This window comes from Martes martes, assembly GCF_963455335.1.
Source record: "Martes martes genome assembly, chromosome: 12".
In the NCBI taxonomy this organism is placed as follows: Eukaryota; Metazoa; Chordata; class Mammalia; order Carnivora; family Mustelidae; genus Martes; species Martes martes.
This window is the reverse complement of record NC_137900.1, coordinates 95,662,275-95,678,872: the sequence shown is the minus strand read 5'-3', so window position 1 is coordinate 95,678,872 and position 16,598 is coordinate 95,662,275. Positions and strand designations below refer to the sequence as shown.

Below are 16,598 nucleotides of genomic sequence, written 5' to 3'. Positions count from 1 at the left end.
CTTGAGGCAAGATGGCAGCTACTCAGAAACACAACCTCTTCACGCCAGAACCTCACTACATCCCTGGGTGAGTGCTGGAGGAGGCGGGGGTCTGCAAAGGGTGGGGGAGTGGGGCTGGGGCCACAAGGCTCAAGGCCACCTGTGAAGAGAGCACCAGAGCCCGTGTCTGGGGAGAGGAGATGAGGCCCGAGGGCCCCGGAGGGGCCCTGGTCAGGGCTGCCGAGGCCCCCGCCTCCCCTCCCTGCTGGCCCTGTGCTGAGAGCCCCACCAGATGTCCCACATGCCTGTGAGGAGCGGGACACCAGGGACGGCCCGACAGCTGGCGGAGGCTGGCTGCATCCACCCCGGATACCGCCTGGAGTGCTGCATGTCTTAGAGACACAAGCCTTCGGAGCAGGCTGACTGGCGGGACACCAGGCCACCACACTAGGTGCCCTAACGGAGAAACAAAAAGGGAGCCCCCCACGGCGTATGATGCACGCTCCTCCGTGCAAGCGGGTCCCTGGGAAGGAAGGGCGGCTGCAAGGAGTCAGGCCCCACTTTTCTCAGTGGTTCTAGGGGAAACGCTGGGCCAGGCGACAAGGGACGGGCTCTCACCCTCCGGGCCCTAGCCCTGCTTAGCTCTCAGACTAGCCATTCTGCGTTCACTCTGGCGGTTTTTTCAGAACTACTCGCTCAGCGCCTGCTTTGGCAGCACATGTACAAAACCACTCGCTCTACTGGGGTGATCGTACTGGCCCCAGGGCTCACCCCCTTTGGGGCTTGCACAGTGATGCCCATGCTACATCTCAACGGTCACCTCCTCCCAGCAGCCCTCCTGCCTGCCTCTCAAGTCCTGGGCAAAAGTCTCGGACAAATCCCTGCAACACTTCCCCAGTGGGACCACCTTGTGTAGACTGGGCTGTGCCTCAGTCCAGGCCCGGACCCTGTCACTTCCCTGGGAATGCGTCGAGGGGGCGGAGTTTCCTGCTCCCTCCATCTTAAGCTCCTGGCCTGAGGAGGGCCAGGCAGAGGGTAGGTGGCAACCTGATGGCGGGGAGGACAGTGCATCTCACCTGCGGGCCCGGCCTGGTCTCGGTGCTTGGTCTGTGCCGCCCGTCCGTGCCGCAGGAGCCTCAGAAGGCCGGGGCTCCCGGGGCTGCCGTTGCGCAGTTGGCCCGGTCCGGCGGCTCTGCCCCTGGCTGCGGGCCGGCTCCACACCCTGCGCACGGGGGCCTGCCTCCCCCTCCTCTTCCCTCTGCAGCTACGCGGGGTTCTATCCGCAGCTGCGCTATCAGGTGGGGAACACCTATGGGCGCACCACAGCACAGCTGCTCACAGACCCCAGTGTACAGAAGAGCCCCTGCTCCGTGCTGTCCCCCATATCCAAGCCCAAGTTCATCGAGGACTTCAGCAAGCCCAAGCCACCTTGGATGCCCTGCCGAGACCTGACTGAGCCCTATGTCCCCCACTACACCGGTGAGCTGCCCGCCCACCAGTCCTGCCGGCCCCAGGCTCGGCCTCCCGCCTGTTGTCACTCATACCCACCCTGTCCGCACAGGTCTGAAGCCCTACAAGAACTTTGAGATCCTAGGCCGGTTCCCACCCCAGGAGGGGAACGCCCAGAGGGGGCCGCAGGGGGTAGAGAGCACATCCAGGCAGGTCCTGCTGCCTGCGGGCTTCATGCCCTATGCCCCCTACCCCCCATGCCCACCAGGCAGGAAGGGGGGCTCCAGAGACTTTGGACACCCAGGCCTGCGGCTGGCATACGGAGAGGAGGGCTGGAAGAGCACCACCCCTGTCCCCGAGGCCCTTGGGCGGGACCAGGTAACAGGGAAAGGTGCGGGACCGAGGCTCATTCAGCCAGACCCAGCTGGGGGCTGCGGGAGTGACTGGCTCCCCTCTGGCCCTAGCTGTACCACTGCAGGAGGGATGAATACCCACCCCCCGCTCAGCGGCAGGAGACCCTAGACGTGGGCAGTTTCCACCGGCTGCCGCAGCTCGACCACCCAAACCTGATCCAACGCAAAGCCATCTCAGGTCGGTGCCCGGGAACTGCGTATGAGAACGCTCACTGCTCCCCGCTCCCCAAGCACTGCAAGACTCCCGAGGCCCAGGCACCAGGAGAGTGAGGGCGAGTGAGAACTGCCTAGAGGTCTACCCCCAGCCCTGAGAACAGTCCTTAACAAGGCCGGAAGCCCCTGGTCACCCGTGGCTGCCTGCCCCAACAGGCAACTGATGACGTTTAGGGAAGGGAAGGAGTCCCGACGGGCGTCCCTGGCACAGCTGGGAGCAGGTGGGTGTGCCCCAGGGAAGGCAGGCGGGAGCCGGGGCAGCACCCTGACCACCCCCTCTCCTAGGTTATGCTGGCTTTGTCCCCCGGTTTGCCTGGGTGATGGGGGTGAACTACCGTGACGGTGTCGCACAGGCCATGGATGAGTTCAGCAAGAACCAGGTATGAGGCCGCCACCCCCAGCCCGTTCGCCAGTTCGCCAGTGCCCCAGTGCCCAGCCCAGCCCAGCCCAGCCCGCACGGTGGAATCCACTCCTCAGGGCAGGCAGGAGCAGGGCCGAGGCTCAGCTAGCCTCCCTGGAGGGGGCTGTGAAGGGCAGCCCTTAGGGGCCCCGGGGAGGAGGCTGCTTCTCCCCTGCATCTGCCTCCTCCGTGCTTGCGTCTGCACGGTGGGGAGCGGGTGAGACGGAAGGGGCACCTGAGCAGTAAGAACCCAGCCCACCCCACCCCACCCCCGTGAGCTTGTTTACTGGTTATGAGCCAGGAAAGGCCGAACATGTCAGCAGCTGCCTGTTTCCGCAGTTCCTGTTCAGAAACCCCATCTGTGCCCTGGGGGAGCGGCTGCCCCAAACACACTGGCCTGGTGACACCATCTACAGCAGCCAGGGCCTGATCCCCTTCTACATGGGCTTCATACCGTGTGAGTGCGCAGCGGGCTCCTCGCCTACCTCCTTGGCAAGGTTGCAGTGACCAGGCCGCTCTAGGGATGAGCTGGATGACCGGGGCTCCCCCCTGCCCCTGCTGTACCACTGGCACAGGGCCAGCTATACGGCCCCAGGGTTCCACCCATCCTCTCATCTCCGGTGTAGAAGGGGCTCACCTCTCCCCGAACCCAAAGCCACAGGCACACAGAGGCCAGCTGCGTCCAGAACCACGCTAGCCCTCCAGAGGTTCAGTGTGCACAGGCCGGGTGGGCAGGAGGCAGGTGCCCAGGGCAGCTGGAGCCCGGGTGCACATCAAGGCCCGGGGCTCAGCTGCAGCCTTGCCCCCGCAGCCATGCAGGACAACTACGCGCTGACCTTCGGCAACAGTACCCGCAAGGCGTACCGGAAGGAACTGGAGAGGCGACACCAGACACTATGAAAATGCTTTAATGGTGGCGTCTGGACAGCAACGTGACGTCAAGACAGGAAGGAGAGCACGTGCACACAAAGAACAGGTCGTGAGTGAATAAAGCGTTCACACCGCTTCCAACCGCTTCACCAGGTGACGGCTCTAGGCCACCTCCTCCTCGGCCTCCTCCTCGAACTCGCCCTCCTCCTCGGCCGTGGCGTCCTGGTACTGCTGGTACTCGGACACCAGGTCGTTCATGTTGCTCTCGGCCTCGGTGAACTCCATCTCGTCCATGCCCTCGCCCGTGTACCAGTGCAGGAAGGCCTTGCGCCGGAACATGGCCGTGAACTGCTCCGAGATGCGCTTGAACAGCTCCTGGATGGCCGTGCTGTTGCCGATGAAGGTGGCCGACATCTTGAGCCCCCGCGGCGGGATGTCGCACACGGCCGTCTTCACGTTGTTGGGGATCCACTCCACGAAGTAGCTGCTGTTCTTGTTTTGGACGTTCAGCATCTGCTCGTCCACCTCCTTCATGGACATGCGGCCCCTGAATACTGCGGCCACAGTCAGGTAGCGGCCGTGGCGGGGGTCGCAGGCGGCCATCATGTTCTTGGCGTCGAACATCTGCTGGGTGAGCTCGGGCACCGTCAGGGCCCGGTACTGCTGGCTGCCCCGGCTGGTGAGCGGCGCGAAGCCGGGCATGAAGAAGTGCAGGCGGGGAAAGGGCACCATGTTCACGGCCAGCTTGCGCAGGTCAGCATTGAGCTGGCCCGGGAAGCGCAGGCAGGTGGTGACCCCACTCATGGTGGCCGACACCAGGTGGTTGAGGTCCCCATAGGTGGGTGTGGTCAGTTTGAGGGTTCTGAAGCAGATGTCGTAGAGGGCCTCGTTATCAATGCAGTAGGTTTCATCTGTGTTTTCTACAAGTTGGTGGACCGAGAGAGTGGCGTTATAGGGCTCCACCACCGTGTCCGACACCTTGGGCGAGGGCACCACACTGAACGTGTTCATGATCCTGTCTGGGTACTCCTCCCGGATCTTGCTGATGAGGAGGGTACCCATCCCAGACCCGGTCCCCCCACCCAGGGAGTGGGTCAGCTGGAAGCCCTGCAGGCAGTCACAGCTCTCAGCCTCCTTCCTCACAACATCCAACACCGAGTCGACCAGCTCCGCGCCTTCCGTGTAGTGCCCCTTGGCCCAGTTGTTCCCAGCACCGCTCTGACCTGGAAGAGGACAGCCAGTCTCACTCTGCTGGGCACGCGGCCACCACTGGCCACCTGTGCCAAAAAGCCCAAGTAACGTAGCACGAGGAGACACACACAGCTCAGCCTGCGGGCAGACCGAGGGGACCCCCCCCAACACGGATGAAGCGGTAACCCGCTCGTCTGAAACTTAAACTAGGGATCAAGCAAGACGGCCTAACAGGGAGCCAGCCCCCCCACAGGCAGCCCCTGCCAATTCTCAAGGACGAGAGGCGACAAGCACAGCTTCCCGATGCGGCCACCTCCGTGTCTGCAGCAGGCAACACGCGCCCGCTCTGGCCCTGCTGGGGGACAGCTGGGCCTCCCTCCCAAAGCGGCTTTAGAAGATTGAGCCTCTCCAGGGAGAGGAGGTGTCCAGGGGCGTGAGCTTCTGCCTGGGGAGGGCAGAATGGATCAGCACCTCAGCTCTGCGCCGCTGACGGCGCTGACCTTGGGCACCCCTTGACCTCTAGGCCGCCCTGGCTCTCGGACAGCGCCCAGCCCCCATCCCGAGGCTCACCGAAAACGAAATTGTCTGGCCTGAAGATTTGCCCGAAGGGTCCCGAGCGCACGGAGTCCATGGTGCCCGGCTCCAGGTCCACGAGCACAGCGCGGGGCACGTACTTGCCGCCTGGGGCGAGTGGGGGAAGGGGGGAAGAGGACGTCAGCGGGGCCAGGGCCGCGGGAAGGCAGGAAGGCGCCGGGGAAGGGGCGTGGTGTCTCACCGGTGGCCTCGTTGTAGTACACGTTGATCCGCTCCAGCTGCAGGTCGCTGTCGCCATGGTAAGTGCCGGTAGGATCGATGCCGTGCTCGTCGCTGATCACCTCCCAGAACTGCGAGGGACGCGGGCGGGCCGGGCCGGGGCTGAGTCACGCCGGCGGGGCCCCGAGCCGGCCCCGCCCCGGATGGGCGCGGCCCTCCCCTCCCCCCACGCCGCCGCCGCCGCCGCCGCCGCCGAGGCCAGGGCAGGTCCGTCCCCAGGGGCCCGCGCCGCCGCCCCGGCCCCGACCCCGCGCCGGGCCGCAATGCGGGTGGCCACCCGCCCACCCGCCCGCCCGCTGCCGCCATCTTTCCTGCCGCCCGCGCGCCCGCCCGGGACAGTCGGGCCAGGCCCCAGGCGCCCCACTGCCCACCTTGGCGCCGATCTGGTTGCCGCACTGGCCGGCCTGCAGGTGCACGATCTCCCTCATGGCGGCGGCGGCGGCGGCGCTGGCGGAAGGACGGACGCGAGAGCCAAGGAACGGGCGCGCAGAGTGCTACAACCGACGCTCCGCCAACGCTTATATACCCGCAGCGCCCGCCCCCGCCCGCTTCCTATTGGGCTGCCAGGACGAGGCTGGCAAGCTTCCTGGTCTGACTGGCTGCATTTCCTGTCAATCCTGCCGCCTAACGCCCACCTTCCCAACGCCGTTCGCTTCTTATTGGTCCGCTTCGGCCTCCGCTCTCCCTATCAAAACCCCCTCCCTCGCGCCGCAGCGCTCTGCCCATTGGCTGTTTCAAATGATTGATTTGCGCCTTCATTGGCTGGCTCGGGAGAGCACGCCGACCGAGGGCCGGCGTCCTGGTAACCGCCGCAGTGCCGCGGGGACGCGCGCGGGCGGGGGGGGGCGGGCCTCCCGGGAGGTAGGGGGGGCCGGGCCGGGGGGCTGGGGGTGCGCAGCTCGGGGTCGGCGCCCCGATAAATGCGGGCGGGGCGGGGCGCGCACGCGAGCTGGAGACTCTGCAGCCCCGGCCCGCCGAGCGCCTTCCCCGGGGTGGTTGCCCGGGACCCGAGGGCACGGAACGAGGGGTCGGGCCCACCCCGCGGGGGCTCGGCGCGGAGGAGGGGGCGGGGCGGGGGGTCCCCTGCTGCCCCCTCGGTCCGCACGCCCGCCCGCCGCGGGGGCGGTCGGGTGAGGGAGCACGTGGGGCCGCTGTCCCCGGGGCCCCGGGAGGGCGGGGAGGGGCGGGGGCCTCCCGGCTGCCGCGCGCTTGTTGTGGCGACGGCGCTGGCTGCGCGCCGGTCGCCTGGTGCCCCGGCCCCGAGAGCGCCCGAGCCGCGTGGGGACGCGCCCCCGGCCTCCGGCCCCTGTGCCTGCCCCGCGGCCGCCCTGCGCCGACAAATGCCCTTTTCGCCGGTGCGGGCGGGGGTCCGGGAAGGGACGCGGCTCCGCGGCCTGCGGTCGCACGTCCAGTCCGCCGCTTCCGAGACTGCCCCGTGCGTTTCTGTCACGCCCTTGCGTCTGCCGGGAGCGGCGTCCCTTGCTGCGGCCGCTGCGGTCTCAGCAGAGTCCAGTTTTCTCGGCTTCTTGCCCCGTGGGTGGTGGGGGCAGTGCCTGGGTGCCCTCTCCGGGTCCTGCCCTCCCCTCCGTGCGGCGGCGGGAGCGCGCAGCGCGGTCTGAAGGCGCGTTACCGGCCCAGCGCAGGGTCGGGACGGAGTCGGTGCACCGGGCGTTGAGTCCCCGGGAGAGGGGTCTGCCGCGCGGCTCCGGGACTGCAGTGCTGGCCCCCGCGGTGAGTCAGCGCGGCCCGGTGCCCGCCGGCCAGCGGGGCCTTAGGGGGCCGGCCCCCTCCCGCCCACACCTGTGCGGGAAGGTGGGGTCTTCCCCGGCCGGCAGGTGCACAGGCATCCCAGGATGGCTTCCTCCCCGCGCCCGCAAAGTGGCTGAGCTGGCCAGGCAGCCCCCGGCAGGGCAGGGCTCCGCTCTGCGGCGGTCGTAAGTCACACATCACACATCGGCGGCGGAGCCGGAGAAGCTCCATGTTTCCCCAGTGCGTCCATGAGGTGTTTGTCGGAGGCTTCTCGGCTCACCCGCTACCCCAGGCTGTGTGGCCACAGGTCCCCACTTTCTGCCTAGGTGTGAGCCCAAGAGCTCTGAGACACCAGGTTGTCCACCCTGACCCTCCCATGGCCTCAGGGACCTGGACCGTGAGAACAAGACCGCAGACGTCTCCCTGCGGCCCTCAGGCGTGAGCCCAAGGAGCACAGTGGCTGTGGCTGCACAGGGCTGGTGGGGGAAGGCCCTGCAGACCCCCACCCTGAGCCGAGGTGCTCCTGCCACAGTGTGGGAGCTGGGCCTGCGTAGGGCAGGAGGGCCAGCCCCAGTGGCCTGGGCCCAGTGGGGGCCTGTGACCAGGAGGGATGCAGGGCAGAGGGGGCCAGACATGCAGGGAAGCCCAGGCTGGGGCCGTGGGAGTGCTGGGCACCTGGGCACCTGGGCACCTGGCCCTCCCGCCCCAGCCTGCAGCTGTTGGCGGCTTCCACAAACGCAGGCTCTGTTTACTGGTGGCCATGGTCCCAGCGGGAGGGTGCCTTACCGCCAGGCAGGGGCAGCAGGCAGACAGTCATTCTCGGCCTCAAAGGACCCGCAGTCAGCTTTTGTGGGCGGCCTCACCCGCCCCGGAAGGAGGGGTGCATGGGGTACTTTCTTCCCCTCCCTCTGTGTCACCACTGTAGGGAGGGCAAGCTCCCCACCGGTCTCACCAAGGAATTAGCCAGGCCCAGCCCCACTTCAGGGAACTTCCATCCGTGGGACCAGGAGGCTGATGTGTCCCTCCACTCCACGCCGGGGAATGTCCTGAGGTCATAGAAGTCGGTTTGCTGGGGGGAGGGGGTAGTGGTGCAAGCTGGAGGGTGTGAGCCTGCCCCTGGGTCTTGCTTCTATGAGCCCCAGACAGGTAGCTAACTCCCTTGGTAGCCGGGCAGGGAACCCCAGACTTAGAAGTCCTGGAAGCTTGCTGGGGGAGGACAGGGGACATGGAAAGGGAGCGGACTGAGAGGACCTGGGGGACATAGGGGGTCTGAGGGGACTGAGGGCTGGGAGTTCTGAGGGGAATGAAGACAGGACCGTGGACAAGCATTGGCCCCAGGGCTCCCCAGGCCTCCTCTCCCCACACTGGGTCTGGGTAGGCAAACCTGGAGGGCTGGGGAGGAGGTGCCCCTCTATCAGGGCAGCGTTCCCTGGACGAGGAGAAGGTGACTGCCCACAGCAGCATACTAAGAACTGGGGCCAGCTGAACCCGGGCTCAGGGTCACCTCCACCTCTGGTCTGTGGGGGGGGGTGTGCCCCTCACTGCGGGTGTTTTGGGGTTCTGGGCCGTAGACTTAATCCTACTGGAGAAGCGTCTCTCCTTGTTTTATTCTGAGGCAAGTGTGTGGCAGGAAGGCCCGGGCCGGGGTGGGGGGACGCCCAAACGGCTTCCTGGAGTTTCCTTACCTGCCGGCCGGCAGGTGAGCCCTGCGAGCACAGGGAGGGGTAAGGGGTGGGCAGGAGTCCCCGTGGGGGACGTCCTCTCAGGTGGGGAGACCGCACTCAGGCTCACCGTCTCTCACCTGATCTTCTGCCTCACGGCCGAAGGGTTTAGGGGGCATGGTGGCCTGGGACCTGGGTGGGGGCAGCTCTAGGGCTGTGCAGGACCCAGTTCCTGGGGGATCCTGCTGCGGGGGGGGGGGGCACTGAGAACCCGCTCTGCTGGGCCTGTGGCAGCCCTCCCGAGGCGTGTCACCCGGACTTGCCCTGTGCCCTGCCCATCGCAGGGGCAGTATGGCGGGGGAGCCTGGGGCCTCCGGGTCCTCACTCATCCCCCCTCACCCCTGGGGCACCCGTGGGACCCGTGAGGCTGACCCCCAGAGGGACTACCAGCACCACGTGGCTCGGAAGGTGCGTCCTCTGCGGCTGGGCGGAAGGATCCCGGCCGCGTCCGAGCACAGATTCTTCCCGAGGGATGTCTTCACGCACCAGACTGGCTGCCGCTGGGCACCTTCTGTCCCCAGAGGCTCAGGAGAGAGAACAGAGTGACAGCCTGGGACTCCAGGCTTAGCCGTGTGCGCACACCACCGGGGCTTGCAGCGGGCCCCGAGTGTTCACGGGGCGGGGGGGGGGGGTGGACAGCAGGCGCTTGTCCGCCTCCGGTTCGCTTCAGAGGCTAGTCGGGGGTCCTCTGCAGGCAGGAGAGTGAAGACCACTCGCACCTGGGTCAAAGCCTTGTTTATTTGCAAGGAAGGCAAGCCGGGTGACTCCGAAGTCGTCCGCTACCAGGATCCCCCAGGGCACCCTCCCTTCACAACTGCTGGGAGGCCAGGACCTCGGGGTTCTCATAGCAGTGGGCCTCCTTGGCAGCGGCGGGCGGCGGGCTGCACACCCTGCAGGGGCAGCAGCGGCTGACCAGGCGGTCCCAGGGCTCCAGGGAGCGGAGCCAGCGTGGGAGCCAGGCCCAGGAGCGCAGGCGGCGGGGCAGCCAGGCGGGCCGGTGCCGCTGCAGGACGTTGATCAGGACGACGAGGAGCACCAGCCCCACCAGGGGTCCCCCCACGGCAGCCAGCACCGTGCTCCCTGCCAGGGAGAGCCCAAAGGCGGCCAGGGGCAGCAGCAGGAAGCTGAGCAGCAAGTAGGCGACGGCCACCCAGCGGTAGGTGGCCGTCAGGTCCCCAAAGCGCTTGGCCAACGGGATGGGCAGCCGCAGGACGGGCACCACGTACCACAGCAGGATGCCAGCCACGTTGAAGAAGAAGTGGATGAGGGCCACCTGGAGGTCCAGAGGGCGGGCGGGGCTCAGGAGCCTGGGACCCATGGCACGCAGGTCCCCTGGAAGATACCCAAGACCCCCGCTCCTCCTCCCCACCCCCCGCCCCAGCCAGAGGGTGCTAAGTCTGAAGCCTGTTGGGGGTCCGCTTGTTGGCCTCGACGGGCCGCCTCGGAGGGTAGAGTCCCGCCAGACATGGGTACGCCTTCCAGTTCCGCCCCACTCCCCCCAGCACACCTAGCGTTTGGGAGCCCAGTCTAGCCTCCTAGTGGGGGAACCCCATCTCTAATGACGGCACACATCTGCTCCTCCCCTGGGCCGGCTTAGCTTGCCTGCACCTCATGCCTAGTGACCCCGCTCCTGCTTATCCACGAGTGGGCTTGGCCACCCAGCCCTGGGCTCTGGTCGGGCTCCCGTGGGGAGGAGGTGCAGGGCCACACGTGCAGAGAACAGAGCTCCTGCCAGGGGCTGCCGGCCTTGAGGAGTCAGTGTGGAAGGTGCAGTCCAGAGGGCTTCCTGGAGGGGGTGGACCAGGGCCCTGCACCAAGAGGGTCTGCGTGGACAGAGCAGAAGCAAAACTGCAGGAGGATGGTAGGGAGGTCTCGTGGGCAGAAGCCCAGCAGGGTCCGGACCTTCGGGAGCTGCCCCTCTCTGGGCACCGAGCCAGAGGCTGTGCAGGAGAGAAACTCAAGCCAGGGCAGCAGACCACCGAAAGGGCAACTTAGAGAGGTAATTAGCAGGGCTGAGGGGACTGGGTGTGGGGCACAGAGCTAGGGGACCAGAGGGAGGCGTCCTGGAGGCCGAACTGTGGCCGTGGGCAAGGGCAGCTTGGGGCCCCCAGCACAGGTGAGGCGGAACTCGGGCCAGAAGATGGCAGGCGGTCCCAGTAGGGACCTGTTGGGTTTAGATGGCTGTTGCAGGGGTGGGGAGTTCATCCCAGAGTTGGTGGACTGGAGGCCTTGAGGCCCCCCAGCACCAGGATGCCTTGAAGGAGCGCAGCCATCAGCCAGGGCTGAATGTGGAGGACAAGGGTTCCTCGAGGGAGTTGGGACAGGGGCTGCCAGAAAGGAGGAGCAGACAGCAGCCCAAAGCCAGAGGATCCTTGGAATGATCTGGTCCCGGGGAGGAAGAGTGGGGACATGTCCACAGGGTCCCTAGGGTTCGAGGAGGCTGCAGGTCTGATCAGGCAGCCGGAGGCGGGTCCCAGGGGAGTTGGGGCCATGGCCAAGCTGCACGCAGGGCTGGACAGGAGGGAACTGAGCCCGAGGGGAAGCCCCAGGCCTGGGGTGGGGGTGGGAGGGGCTGGGGGGTAGGGAGAGGCGAGGGAAGGCGGTACCTGGAGGGCACTGAGCAGCATGTCCGAGGGGCTGGCCAGGGCGGCCAGCAGGGCTGTGGTGGTCGTGCCAATGTTGGAGCCCAGGAAGAGAGGGTACGCCCGCTCCAGGCTGATCACCCCGACCCCTGGGGGAGCCAGGAGTCAGCGCCGGCGCCGGGCCCTCCCCCCTGGGGCCCCGGGCCCCGGGCCTGTCCCCTGTGCTCACCCATGAGCGGCACGACGGCGGCCGTGAACACGCTGCTGCTCTGGAGCACGAAGGTCAGGCCGGCGCCCACGAGGACGGCCAGGTAGCCGCTGAGCCAGCCGAACGGGAAGGGGATGTCTGCGGGGGTGGGGGCGTCACTGTCTGCCCGACCCCGCTCCCCCCCACCCCGCCCACGTCCCCACGTCCCCCGCCTGGCCGCACCCGCGTTGATGACTTTCCTCACGGCCTGGGCCACGCGGCCGCGCAGCGCGGAATTGAGCAGCTTGACGATGAGCACGAGGCAGGTGCAGAGCAGGAGCAGGGAGGCGGCCAGCAAGATGAGGCCCACGGCCGGGTCCGTGAGTGCGGTCCCCACGAACAGGTGGCGGCCTGGGATCAGGGCGGGGGTCCGTGAGCCTAGGCCAGCTTTAGGGGCAGGCAGGGACAGGGGAGGGGCCGGGGGCCTGAGGCTGGGGGCAGGGCATGGGGGGGACAGGGCTGGGGGTGCTGGGCCTGGGGGCAGGGCATGGGGGGAGACAGGGACGGGGTTGATTGGGCTGGGGGCCTGGTGTGGGGGGGACAGGGACAGGGCTGGGGCTGGGGGCGGGGTGTGGTGGGGCAGGTACAGGGCTGGGGTTGCGGGCTGGGGCCGGGGGCAGGGCGTGCGGGGCAGGGGCGGGGCGGGGGGGCCTCACAGGGCAGCTGCTCCACCACCACAGAGCTGTTGCTCTCAGGACAGGGGCTGGAGGCAGTGGGTCCGCAGTCGCTGCTGTTCCCTGAAATCTGGGGAGGTGACACAGGGCAGGCTCAGCGCCTGGGGCCCCAAGTGACCGGCAGGGTGGCGTTTGGGGTCCCAGGTGCTCACCGTCAGCTCCCTGGTACCGCACCATCGCTTGATGACGCTGCCGTTGGTGGCGTTGCCTGTGGCACTGCTTGTGATCATATCGGTGTCCAGCTGGGGGACAGAGGAGCTGTGACCACATACTGGACCCCAGGAGGCTCTCCTGGTCCTCAGGCGCCCCCAGCCCAGCCCACTATGCACCCCCAGGGAGGGCCCAGGAGGGTGCCAGGGCACCGCATCCCCCAGCCCGGACCCCGAGGCCGCAGCCACCCTCACCTGCACAATGAGGTGTGTGAGAGGCTTTGTTAGCACCTTGAGGATGTCGGGGGCCTGTCCCCCGGGCTGCAGGCTGCCTGCGCCCAGAGCCAGCCCGCTGAGCCTCTCCAGCAGGGCCGTGGCGCTCTCCAGCGGCAGCAGGACCAGCACCGTGAGCCAGTTGAAGATGCCGTGGACGGCTGAGCCTCCGAAGGCCCTGCCGCACGGAGCAGAGTGGTCAGCGGCCTCAGCCGTGGCCTGGCCGGCAGCCCCTGGCCCTCCCCTCCCTCCACTCACCTCCGAAACTCATCCCGGTCCCCTGACTGTGCCATCGAGACGAGGGTGCTGGTGATGGACGTGCCCACGTTGACGCCCATGATGATGGGCACGCATGCCTGGACGGTCAGCACTGTGGGGGTGCCGCATCAGCCTCCCGCACTCTGCCCACCCACCAGCAGCCCGAGTTGGGGGCGGGGGGAGGCACTCACGTTTGGAGGCCACCATGCTGACCACGATGGAGGAGGACGTGCTGGAGCTCTGTACCAGCACTGTGACCAGCACGCCAATGACCAGTCCTGCCACGGGGTTGGACAGCACCACGTTGTCCTTAAAGATGTCTCCGGCCATTTTGCCTGTGTCCGGGCAGAGGTGCACTTGAGGCTGTGCCCGACTGGCTGCCCGCCCCACCCCCAGACCCCCGGTCACTCACTGCTCAGCAGCTGGAAGGCAGAGCTGAGGATGTCCAGGGAGCAGATGAAAAGGTAAAGGTTGCCCAGGAGCCCACAAGCCTTGAGGAAGCCGGTGACCACCCGGAGCACCCTTCCGGCCACGCTGAGCTCTGAGAACACAGGACAGGCTGTCCTTAGCCAGCCCCGCCCTCCCTGGCACCCCTCCCGGTCCCCTTCCTCTGTCTCCTTCCAGGGCAGGGCCTGGTTCTCCCTCCTTGCCCCTCAAGGCGGGGTCTGGGTCCCTCCTCTGTTCCTTTGCACAACGGCCAAACCGACTGCCCCTGGGACCTCCCAGAAACCTAACGGTCATTAGGAGGGAGAAGGAGGGGCCGGCTGGGCGGGAGTGACTCTCATCTCCAGACATGACAGACAGCCAAGCTGAGGGAAAAGCATCCCTGGGGTGATGGCCCGCACAGTAGGTTTCTATACAGCCTGTGGAGACAAACCTCTCTCCTGCTCTCTCTTCCCAAAGACCCTCTCCACCCTCAGACCCTGGGGAAGCAGAGCCCCATTTGGCCAGTTCCCCAGCACCTACCTTTCCAGGACTGGCCAGTGTCCTTCAGCTGAGGGAGGGCCCAGGGGTCCACATCCCCCTCTTCCAAGACTGGGGCAGAACCGGAGCTCCCTGCAAGAGCCAAGGGGAAGCAGGGCCAAGGATGCTCCCGGGGGCCGGTGGTGGGCAAGGGGGTGTGGAGGGGACTATGGTATCAGTGTTCGGGGTGAGAAGCAGGAACGGGAAGCAGAGCGGGAAGGGGCCCCCGGCTTGTCCGGCCCTGACGGGAACTGTCAGGAGCCCCGCGGACTCTACGGGGGATGAGCGGGAACCCCCTCCCCACTCACACAGAACAACGAATCAGGGCTGGTTGGGTAGTCGGGGAGGCAGGCTGAGGCCTGACACCCTGGGACTCCTGGTACCTGCATTTCCTAGACTCCGGTCCACCAGGCCAACTGTGTCCAGAGTGAGGGGAGGGACCTGGCCACCCGTGAAGGAATTCGGCATGGATTTCTGGCAGGGACAGACCCAGGCCCAAGCCTGGATCTGGTGGGGGGAAAGGCAGGTCAGACATGTGTCCTCCCCTTGTCCCACCAGGTCATCCTGGGGTCCTCTAACCTGGGACCTGTCCTCCCTCCGCACCCCCGCTGGCCTTGGAGACTTCCCACTTCCTCCAGCTACAAGGGGATGGCCACAGTGACCTCCAGCAGTTGTCAGGCGAGCCCAGTCCAGTTTCGGGGGCAGAGTCGAGGGGGCCCTGGCTCCCCGGATCCCTCGCTGGTCCTGGCTGGAAGAAGACTTGGTGGGTGGCCCAGGGCACAGGGTGCCGGGTGCCGGAAGTGCCTGGGAGCAAGGAACCCAGCGACCTTCCTATCAAGTGTCATCAGGGACACTGCAGATGGTCCCAGCTTAGACTTTGGCATTTGATACCAAACGGTGACGTCTCGGCTTGATAAGGGCCGCACCCCCAGAGATGGGGGCAGGGCAAGGGGCTTGAGTGCCCCCAGCCCCCCAAGGCTCCTCTCTTCAACCCTCTGGGTCTGGACCCCCTGTCCAGTCTTCTGCCCCAGCTCCCTTCCAGGCCCCAGGGACTAGGTCCTGGGCAGCCTTCTGTCACCCCTCCCTTCTCTTTTGTCCTCAGCTCAGGAGGCTCAGGGTGGGGCCTAAGCCCTGGGCTAGGAGGTCACCCAGCCCTTGTCCTGGCGTCCCGGGCCCCCACCTGGTTCTAGAAGCTCCTACCTGTGAGGGTAGTGAGGGGGCACCTGCGGGGAGGAGACACAGGGCGGGAGCAACGGCCGGTCAAAGATCTGCTGGGCGCACACATGACCTGCTGTGTACCGAGCCCCATTAATGTTTACCCAGGACTCGAGGCCCCCAAGGGGTACCTGTCATAGCCCCAGGTGCCTGCCTTGTCCTGGTTCCACTATCACCCTGGAGCAGGCGGTCCAGACCCCCAGCCCAGCCCTCTTAGAGTGGGACTTCTCCCTGGCTGGGCTCTGCGCCAGCCCGGGGCTGTTGCAGGGGTGGGGACGGGCTCATGAGCAGACGCGGATGGGAAGTGAGTGACTGGACCCTGTACGCTGCCCGCCCAGGGTAGGATAGGATGCTGGTGTTCTGGCTGGTTGGCCTGGAGGCCCCTGGGGAAGTCCGTCCCAAGCTCTGCGGGCTTTACTGTGCTCGCCCCTACCCATCCAACCGTGGGAGGGAAGCCCTTTGCACCAGGTGGGTGGGGAGGGCTCCAGTCCCTGAAGTCGCCCAGTTCAGATCCGGGTTCAGGGCAGGGCTGGGCCCAGCAGAGCTCCCGGCGGGCTCGGCCCCAGGGGTAGGCACTTATGCTGGAGAGTGTGTGCCTCTATTGGCAAGCTAGGGGGGCAGGACCCATCCCCTAGGCCACCCTGCTGCCCAGCCCACTGCCCACCCCGCCTGGACCCACAGACTCACCCCATCTGTTCACAGGAGAATGACCCCACTGCCCTGGGGCTTGTGGGGGCCTCTCAGGCTCAGCCCCCCTCCTGCTGCCCCTGTTGGGGCAGGCATCTCCCCCTCCCCTTTGGGTCTGGTCGCCCCAGGGGGCCTGGTGGCCCACAGCACCTTGGTCTGGTTGCTGCCCACCAATCGCCGTGTGCCTGGGAGACTTTGCCCCAGAGAAGGAGGAGGTCTCTGAGTGTCCTCTCAGCAGATTCTCTTTTCTCTCCCTGTCCCGCACCCACTGCCCAGGGCAGACCCAACAGTCCCTCCCAGAGGCTTCTGAGGGACTGTGGGACAGCTCCTTTCTGGGTAGGGATGGGGACGATGCAGCCTGACTTGGGAGGGTGTCTGTGTCCGTAGCCCCCGGCCCTGCTCTGACCCCTGGGAAGGGTTTGGAAGGGTCTGTGTGGGGCTACTGTGAGGCAGCAGGGAGCCGAGGGCCAGGAAAAGGGCCCCTGTAGGGGCGGCTGTGCAGCCCTGGGCAGGCTCCCACCCTCTCTGGGCCTGGAGCTGGCCCTGCGAGGGCCCTCTCCTCGGACACCTGTCATAGCAGGGACTTTGTGCCTGCAGGAGAGCCTCCCGGAGTAGCAACCAAGGCGAGGCTGGTGCTCCCTGCGCTTTGCTGAACGAGTGATCCTCACGGGGATGCTTGGCCGGCCGAGGGTGAAGGAGGTGGTCTGTCTCTGTCCGGCTCACACCGCTGGGACTTTGTATAGGGACGGGGA

General features: G+C 66.9%; 3 protein-coding genes across 4 annotated transcripts; 1 reads left to right on the top strand and 2 right to left on the bottom strand.

The window, feature by feature from the left end:
• Positions 1-11: 11 nt before the first annotated feature.
• CIMIP2A (ciliary microtubule inner protein 2A) lies at positions 12-3,462 on the top strand (the record flags this gene model as incomplete). Of its 2 annotated transcripts, none has more annotated exons than XM_080819301.1 (7): positions 12-67; positions 1,244-1,458; positions 1,541-1,803; positions 1,935-2,019; positions 2,340-2,434; positions 2,794-2,911; positions 3,266-3,462. In XM_080819301.1, 7 exons carry the CDS (start codon positions 12-14, stop codon positions 3,352-3,354), a joined length of 921 nt encoding a protein of 306 aa, XP_080675427.1. In that variant the 3' UTR covers positions 3,355-3,462. The 2 variants fall into 2 exon arrangements, with proteins under 2 accessions (XP_080675427.1, XP_080675426.1); XM_080819300.1 differs by having other exon boundaries at positions 1,541-1,806; positions 1,893-2,019.
• Positions 3,347-5,818, bottom strand: TUBB4B (tubulin beta 4B class IVb). Its single transcript, XM_080819296.1, has 4 exons — positions 5,700-5,818; positions 5,291-5,399; positions 5,086-5,196; positions 3,347-4,547 (listed from the first exon to the last, which is right to left on the bottom strand). The coding sequence occupies exons 1-4, from the start codon at positions 5,754-5,756 to the stop codon at positions 3,487-3,489; spliced, it is 1,338 nt and encodes a 445-aa protein (XP_080675422.1). The 5' UTR covers positions 5,757-5,818; the 3' UTR covers positions 3,347-3,486.
• A 3,701-nt stretch (positions 5,819-9,519) lies between these two features.
• SLC34A3 (solute carrier family 34 member 3) lies at positions 9,520-15,297 on the bottom strand (the record flags this gene model as incomplete). The annotated part of the gene is made up of 14 exons (XM_080820267.1): positions 9,520-10,071; positions 11,405-11,529; positions 11,610-11,726; positions 11,811-11,978; positions 12,284-12,371; positions 12,454-12,543; positions 12,706-12,901; positions 12,982-13,093; positions 13,173-13,316; positions 13,394-13,522; positions 13,948-14,037; positions 14,328-14,451; positions 15,145-15,167; positions 15,291-15,297. 14 exons carry the CDS (start codon positions 15,295-15,297, stop codon positions 9,607-9,609), a joined length of 1,878 nt encoding a protein of 625 aa, XP_080676393.1. The 3' UTR covers positions 9,520-9,606.
• Between the last annotated feature and the right edge of the window lie 1,301 nt (positions 15,298-16,598).

Bases quoted from the DNA above. Each gene is read 5' to 3' on its own strand.
- TUBB4B (XM_080819296.1), bottom strand. From the start codon at position 5,756: ATGAGGGAGATCGTGCACCTGCAGGCCGGCCAGTGCGGCAACCAGATC. The intron at 5,400-5,699 runs GTGGGCAGTGGG...CGTCCCTCGCAG, and splicing joins GCAACCAGATCGGCGCCAAG to TTCTGGGAGGTGATCAGCGA. The intron at 4,548-5,085 runs GTGAGCCTCGGG...GTCCTCTTCCAG, and splicing joins GCCAGACAATTTCGTTTTCG to GTCAGAGCGGTGCTGGGAAC.